The sequence below is a fragment of the Lolium rigidum genome, chromosome 7, assembly GCF_022539505.1.
Source record: "Lolium rigidum isolate FL_2022 chromosome 7, APGP_CSIRO_Lrig_0.1, whole genome shotgun sequence".
In the NCBI taxonomy this organism is placed as follows: Eukaryota; Viridiplantae; Streptophyta; class Magnoliopsida; order Poales; family Poaceae; genus Lolium; species Lolium rigidum.
In genome coordinates, this window is record NC_061514.1 from 289,266,508 (window position 1) to 289,274,433 (window position 7,926).

General features: G+C 43.2%; 1 protein-coding gene across 1 annotated transcript; it reads right to left on the reverse strand.

Moving 5' to 3' along the window:
• Positions 1-3,193: 3,193 nt before the first annotated feature.
• On the reverse strand, positions 3,194-7,343 carry LOC124678268 (GPN-loop GTPase QQT1-like). The gene is made up of 11 exons (XM_047214186.1): positions 7,219-7,343; positions 6,852-6,965; positions 6,508-6,552; positions 6,311-6,390; positions 6,156-6,230; positions 5,369-5,472; positions 5,126-5,282; positions 4,960-5,047; positions 4,371-4,443; positions 4,167-4,297; positions 3,194-3,614 (listed from the first exon to the last, which is right to left on the reverse strand). The coding sequence occupies exons 2-11, from the start codon at positions 6,941-6,943 to the stop codon at positions 3,545-3,547; spliced, it is 915 nt and encodes a 304-aa protein (XP_047070142.1). The 5' UTR covers positions 6,944-6,965; positions 7,219-7,343; the 3' UTR covers positions 3,194-3,544.
• Between the last annotated feature and the right edge of the window lie 583 nt (positions 7,344-7,926).

Here is a 7,926-nt window from a genome sequence, read left to right on the forward strand (position 1 = left end):
TTGCATTGCTCCAGCGATCGCCCACGCTTACAGCTAAATCTGACAAAATCCGCACTTTGATCTTCGATCTCGCATCATTCGACTTAGCGATACACATCGGTTGCCTCCAATTCAACCTCGCTCCGATACTACTTGTTTGTCACATGTGCGAAGTCGATCATACGAGGACAAGCAATCACAACAAACGACATTGAAATTTGTTAACACACTTCAGCGATCAACACCTATATTTGCAGGGAATGCTTTAGGGGCGCTCCTACCAAGATACTATCATGATACCTTCGACAACAAGCGCATCGAGGTGATAAATACATCAAATCTACAACGCCACGCCGATCCAGTGTCTCCACCACGAACGATGGACCGTCCCGAAAATCGATGTTGTGTGTATAACATAGCTTTCATCTAGTCTGGAGCCCAGCTGGATTTTCTTTTTCGAATATTGGACCTTGGATGGTCTTCTCCATCGAGTGGCCTCTATCTAATTGGTATTTTTTTTCTTTTTTCGTAATGGGAGCATAGCCCCAGCCTCTGCATCAATTGATGCACACAGCTTTCTTTATTAAAACAAGTTCAGAGTATGCAGTAGTTCAAGTGATTACAATCATGGATCGGCCAACGTCGATACATGGATCAATGATACGTCTCAAACGTATTTATAATTTCTTATGTTTCATGCTACTTTTATGACAATACTTGAATGTTTTATACATATTTTACATCATTATTATATATTTTCCGGCACTAACCTGTTAACAAGATGCCGAAGCGCCAGTTGCTGTTTTCTGCTGTTTTTGGTTTCAGAAATCCTATAAAGGAAATATTCTCGGAATTGGACGAAATCAACGCCCAGGGTCCTATTTTTCCACGAAGCTTCCAGAAGACCGAGGGGGAAAGGAAGTGGGGCCACGAGGCGCCGACACAACAGGGCGGCGCGGCCCAGGCCCTGGCCACGCGGCCCTGGCGTGTGGGGCCCTCGTGCCGCCACTTGACCTGCCCTTCCGCCTACTTAAAGCCTTCGACGCGAAACCCCCTGTACCGAGAGCCACGATACGGAAAACCTTCCAGAGACGCCGCCGCCGCCAATCCCATCTCGGGGGATTCAGGAAATCGCCTCCGGCACCCTGCCGGAGAGGGGAATCATCACCGGAGGGGCTCTACATCATCATGCCCGCCTCCGCATTGATGCGTGAGTAGTTCATCCTTGGACTATGGGTCCATAGCAGTAGCTAGATGGTTGTCTTCTCCGCTTGTGCTATCATTGTTTAGATCTTGTGAGCTGCCTAACATGATCAAGATCATCTATTTGTAATGCTACATGTTGTGTTTGATGGGATCCGATGAATCTAGAATACTATGTCAAGTTGATTATCAATCTATCATATATGTGTTGTTTATGTTCTTGCATGCTCTCCGTTGCTAGTAGAGGCTCGGCCAAGTTGATACTTGTAACTCCAAGAGGGAGTATTTATGCTCGATAGTGGGTTCATGCCTCCATTTAATGCAGGACAGTGATGGAAAGTTCTAAGGTTGTGGATGTGTTGTTGCTACTAGGGATAAAACATCGATGCTTTGTCTAAGGATATTTGTGTTGATTACATTACGCATCATACTTAATGCAATTATCTGTTGTTTACAACTTAATAATGGAGGGGGTGCGGATGCTAACCCGAAGGTGGATTATTTAGGCATAGATGCATGCTGGATAGCGGTCTATGTACTTTGTCGTAATGCCCTGATTAAATCTCATAGTAATTATCGTTGATATGTATTAAATCTTGATTTGTCAATTGCCCATCTGTAATTTGTTCACCCAACATGTTAGTTATCTTATTAGAGAGACACCACTAGTGAACTGTGGACCCCGGTCCATTCTTTTACATCTGAATACATTCTACTGCAATTATTGTTCTTTACTATTCTTTGCAAACAAACACCATCTTTCATTTGATACGCTTAATCCTTTGTTTTCAGCAAGCCGGTGAGATTGACAACCTCACTGTTACGTTGGGGCAAAGTATCTTGATTGTGTTGTGCAGGTTCCACGTTGGCGCCGGTTTCACTGGTGTTGCGCCGCACTACACTCCTCCACCAACAACCTTCACGTGCTTCTTGGCTCCTACTGGTTTGATAACCTTGGTTTCTTTCTGAGGGAAAACTTGCTGCTGTGTGCATCACACCTTCCTCTTGGGGTTCCCAACGAACGTGTACATCTACGCGCATCAATCAACCATATGAAAATGAGACACATAAAGAAACTATCCATTTGATAATCTGCTAATGTGTCGCCATCCAGTAGCCCGAAAAAAGCAGTCCTGAGCAACCATCAACATCAACAGCCGGTTGCATCCAGAAGCCATGTGCTCCCGCTGCTCCTCCGGGAGAAGGAACGCTATAAGTGAATCCAGTGCGCAGCTCGCCGAATAACCTGGAAGAAATTAGTAGATTTTTGTTTGTTAAAGACCATGTCATTCCGACTTGTCCAAATGGACCAACATAAAGCTGCAATACCAATACGTATGCGAGCCTTATCACATTTGTTAACTCCATTTAACCAGTTACCAAACATATTATTAATACTAGTCGGCCCGGGTATATTAAAAGCAAAATACACCATACGCCACACAATCTTTGCAAACGGACAGTTGAGAAACAAATGATCAATCGTTAGAATCACAGAAACAACATTTTTGATTGTATGATGGTTTACGGTCCACTCTATATCGAGAACGAACATAAATTGTAGTGAAGTCTGAAAATGCAATTCAGTTCATGGGTGCTTATGAACCTATGGTAAATTTTTTTAAAAAAAACTGACATAAAATTTTGCATTTACATCTAGACATTCTATATTCGTACATAAAATTTCGAAAAATAAATATTTTTTGTGTCCAATGTAAAAAGACAAATTTTGATGCTTTATCATGCCTATCATGTGATATTTTATTTTGTCTCTTTTACACAAACAGAATAAAATGTTATCTTTTCACCAAATACTTATGTGCAAACATAGTATGTCCATATGTACAGTGAAATTTTATTTCAGATTTTTTAACATTTTAAAATGTTGTTGTTTATGCATTTTTCATAATAGGTTCATACACGCGTGAGCCAAATCCCCGAGGCACCTAATAGGTTCATATGCACCTACTAACAAGGAAGCTTTGCTGGAGCTGTACTAACAAGGAAGCTATGCTGGAGCTGTGGAACATACAACACACGACCGAGTTATATTTGGTCTGTGCAGCTACATGACGAAGGTACAGGTACTGCTGAACTGGAAGTTTTTACTAGCCCTACATACTAGAGAGTAGAGATCAGCAAGTTAGGAGAAACAAGTACTCATTCACATATAGTTTCACGGCATACCATCTTCACCTCACAGATGATGGCAGAACTCTACACATACAGAGACTAGCAAAAAAACTCCAAATAACACCTACAACTGGGTGTAAGCAATCCACATTGTCATAGTAAACACGAGCCATCTGTATACGCCACAGTGACATGTTTAATTAGCAGCTGGCATCAGCGAGCATCGACCTCATTGCATCCTGCTTGTTTTCTCCACGACCTCGTCGTCTTTCATGTACTTCTCCTGCACTGCTGCTGTTGTAACCACATGTTAAGGAAAATTACCGTGCAAGTACTTGGGATGAGCATTTCATGGCCAATAAAAATAGAAGGTCACACAGTGTATACTCTAGCAGTACCACACCTATATATTGAGCTAGAATATTAAATTCTCTGCATTGCAATCTACTCCCTCCGTTCCTATGAATAAGGCACGCACACATTCCAAGACGAACTTTGACCGAATGAATTAAGCAACAATATCTTGCTTATATAGTAAATAATTGATATTGATAGATTCGTATTGAAAAATACTTCCTAATGATACCAATGCTATATCAAATATTTCTTATATACAAGGATTAATTCTTGGTCAAAGACAAATCTGCAAGCCTTATTCATTGGAATGGAGGTAGAAGTAGCCATATAACATGTAAAAGTTAACTAGCCACACCTTCATGGAATGTAAAACGACAAGGGCTGCAATTAATGCCTATACATGCCAGACAGGTGATTTAAACAGTGCACTTCTCCAACATTAAAGGTATCATATAAGTAATGAATAAATTGGTAGAAGACACAGTAAAGGATATCTGTAGTAATCCCAGTCAAGAGGTGCAGCTGCAATTTTGCTAAACTCAACGGCACTGCTGTCTATAGTTGAAAATATATAGCCATTGCTCTTATCAATCAACTTCACAAGATTACCCACACTTTCCTTGTCCTGGAGGCAAAAGTTGTAAGAATCAAGACAACATGGAACTGAGTTGGAATAATCACGTCTTTCCAATACAAACCTGGATGTCCAAAGTTGTAAAATTGACTAAGCTAAAATCATCAATCACATCACATAGCTCTTTCGTAAGTTTCCTGTCAGCAAATTAAAAACAATGTTATAAATAACCCAAAGTATAAAAAGAGCAAGTCATGGTTAACACAATGTAAGTATAATAAGATCACCAACAATACAGGTTTTGTCGTGAATGATATAAAGGTTACCACATTTAAGGCCTCATGACATTTGAATATTTGATACAGCATCTGTAATTTACTGACGATGCATGAGGTCATCTAGCACTTCTGAGTACAACTGTCTAAGCACATTACTACATTAGATCACTATCTTATCTGGACAGGGAGAGCTATACAATTTCGTGCAAGTACATTAATTGTAGCTTAAGAATATTTTTCAATCAAAATGGGAACATAATTGTAGTAAGCACTGTGTTTGTATTTCCTTTAAGTGAATTGGACATACCAACTAAATCAGTAACTGTTAAATGAACATTATCAAGCCCGGACTGGTTGTGGCTTTCAATAGGCACAGCACAGATTGCATGCACGCCTTGCTGAGGTATTGAAATTAGGTGGTTGCTGTCAAATTACCTGTACTTAGCAGAACGAGGATCTTGATCAAGATGGTGTTGCAAATAGGACAGGTCTTGCACATCAGTGTAGAAGTCAAGGTTGAACGCTGAGAATAAGAAAATAAGTAACCAACTACGGTAGAAACGTTTAATCAATTAAAATTAGCCGCAGACAAGCACAATACCTAAATTTCCATAGTTCTCAATGAGGTCAATCTTTGACAAAACATTGATGTGCGATAGCTCCAAGTGTAACATTGTTGATAGTGAAAGCAGCAAAGCACTCACATACTTCCCAGGATCACAACATAAATGGGCATCAACAAGGTGCACAACAGTAAGCTGCATAATATAATACCAAGAAAGAGTGAGTAATGCAATTAATTAGCACAATAAGTACTATGAATAAAATTGAAAAACAAACGTACCCGCAAATTTAGCTTTTTGATGAGTTTATTGATGATGTTCCTTGCATTCGTGTGAAGGGAGAAAAGTTCCACTTGCCCCGGGAAATCAAATAGCAGATAGTGATCTGCAGTAACCACGAACCTTCAGCTAGTCATAAAGGAAAATAATAAAAGCTGCACAGTATTGATGTGTAGCTACTCGATAGTCCTCAACTATCATTTTAATGTTTCAAAGGATAGCTCAATAAAAAGTCAAATAATACAATCTGGGGCCCCAGATGATTCACATTTCTAAGTTGGAATAAGAAAGAAGGTTCCCTCCAAGGTAACAGCAAGGTGAGTTGACAATTTAAAAAGCAGCTCAGGAGGTGATGTCCACTTAGTAGTTTATCTATCAAAAAATGCACAACGATGGTTCCGTAATTTTCTGTAAAGATTCTTCACTTCAGTCTACTTTCAAGCAGTGGCGGAACCATGGGGCTGCTGTGTAAGTGTGTAGTCAATTGACTACACAACATTTTGGCAAAAACTTCATATATATAGGCTAAAATTCATGTGGAAAAATATAAATACATATATTTAACATCACAACTTTGAATTGACATCACAACTTTGTACTCCTGGCTCCCCTACTGCTTCCGAGCACTTCAATATCAAAATAGATATGGTAGTTTAGTAATTTAGTTAAGGATCGAACTGGGTATATCCTGTTTTGGTATCCAGTGGACATGGCTAATCTAAAATATCTTCAATAAGGGTCGGTCTTACAGCCGAAGGATTGTATTAGAGAAAGGCAGTCCACACTCACCTTCAATAAGAGGTTTCAACTTTTCTTCAAGCCAGTCAATATTCTTCTCCAAGTAATCCATACAATACACAAGCCCTGACAAAGATATCAAGAGCACAACATAAGGAAGCATAGAAACAAAACCAGCAAGCTTGATTCTTGAACAATGGGTAAACCTCCATTAGGACCAAGCGAATGCTCAGACATGACATCGCTAAGTTTTATGAGGTCCTCAATGTTGATGGCACATTCATATCTGGGTACCACTGTCAAGGTCACATCATGAGTCTAACTGCAGAGCACCATGGCAACATATGGTAACAGAACAAGAGAAAAACAAATATCATTTCAAGGCTCGAGTAGCAAAGGATACGGCAATGCATCGTTCGCAGGGTCGAGATTGATAACTGAAACTTTCCTGCAACCAACAAACAAGCAGAGAACCTTTTTAATTAGTAAAATTGCAAGAAGAAAAGGTCTGAGAGCACCAGAACAGGTAACACCGGGACTGGGAGCACTGTCATGCAAGTAAAACTATACAGCTCACCTCATTCTCCCAAACATGAGAACAAACCCTTACAGCATATAGTACTACACTAAACTGAACAAAACACAAGGCCAAGCATTGGAACACAAGAAGCACTAGCACTTGAAGTAAGGAAAGCAGCTTCTAGTGATATAGTACCTACTACGTCAGAGCAAGGTGGCGATAATCACCTTCCGATGAGGGAGAGGAACTGGGACATGCCGTTGCAGTAGGTGGTCTTGCCGCAGCCTGGTGGCCCGATCACCACCTGTCCGAACACCATCTTCCTTTCTCCTGACTACCTCCTGGTACCATAGAAGAATCCAGATGGTGAACAGGTAACACTGGGACTGGAAGCCTGAGATTGTAGTCTCCGCCGCCCAGTCGGCCGCCGCCGTTCACCCTCCCGCAGCCGTTCTTGCCATGCCAGTGATCTAGGGTTAGGACCGGATGGGGAGGGGCGACCGGGGGGACGAGGGGCAAGGACGGCAGGGCGTGGAGGAGTGAGGCCAGGGAGGAGTGGGGCAAGGGAAGGTAGGGTGGGGAGGGAGGCCTTACCTGCGCCGCCGCCGGGGTCCTCTCTGCGCGTGTGGTCGTCGGCCTCGGGTGGTCTCGCGAGCGAGGAGGTCGGCGGGCGGGGAAAAGGGCAAATGGAAGGGAAGACGGCGGAGGGCGGGGAAGAAGTCGGCCAGGACGGAGGAGAGCGGAGGCCGCCGGCGACTTAGGGCATCTCCAGTGGACCCACAACTGGCCTGTCCAAAATGTTCAGCGAGGACAGGTGGACTGGTTTCGGCGTCGCGACCCATCTATCCACCAAATTTGAGAAACCGATGCATCAACGCGTGTGTCCGTCCGCGGATGCCACGGGCCCGCTTGCAAAGCGACCGACGATAGAAGGCTGACCGGTGGCAGCAGCCTTGGCCATCAAAGTCGTCGATGACAAGCTCGAGGCGCTCATCCCCAATGACTACGACGATCCTAGGGCGTCGCACCTCCCGCCACTGTCAAGCTCGAGGTGATCGTCCCGATGACTACGACGAAGATGCGGCCACGACCGCCGCCTTGGAGCAGTCCAGTCCAGGCACCTCTCGAAACTCGCCACCGCCACCACTCGTTGTCGTCGCACGCGCCACCACGAGCCACGTGGGACGGCTAGATGGTGCCACCTCCTCCGCATATGCACCTCTGGTCACTCTGCCACAGTACACGCAACTGCCATAGTACATGCCGTCGTAGGTCACTGCTTGGGTGCAGCAGATGAGGGCG

Excerpts from the sequence above, each read along its gene's own strand:
- LOC124678268 (XM_047214186.1), bottom strand. The coding sequence starts at position 6,943 with ATGGTGTTCGGACAGGTGGTGATCGGGCCACCAGGCTGCGGCAAGACC. Across the intron at positions 4,444-4,959 it reads CCTCGTTCTGCTAAGTACAG|GAAACTTACGAAAGAGCTAT; the intron begins GTAATTTGACAG and ends ATTTGCTGACAG. Across the intron at positions 4,298-4,370 it reads TTACAACTTTGGACATCCAG|GACAAGGAAAGTGTGGGTAA; the intron begins GTTTGTATTGGA and ends TTTTGCCTCCAG.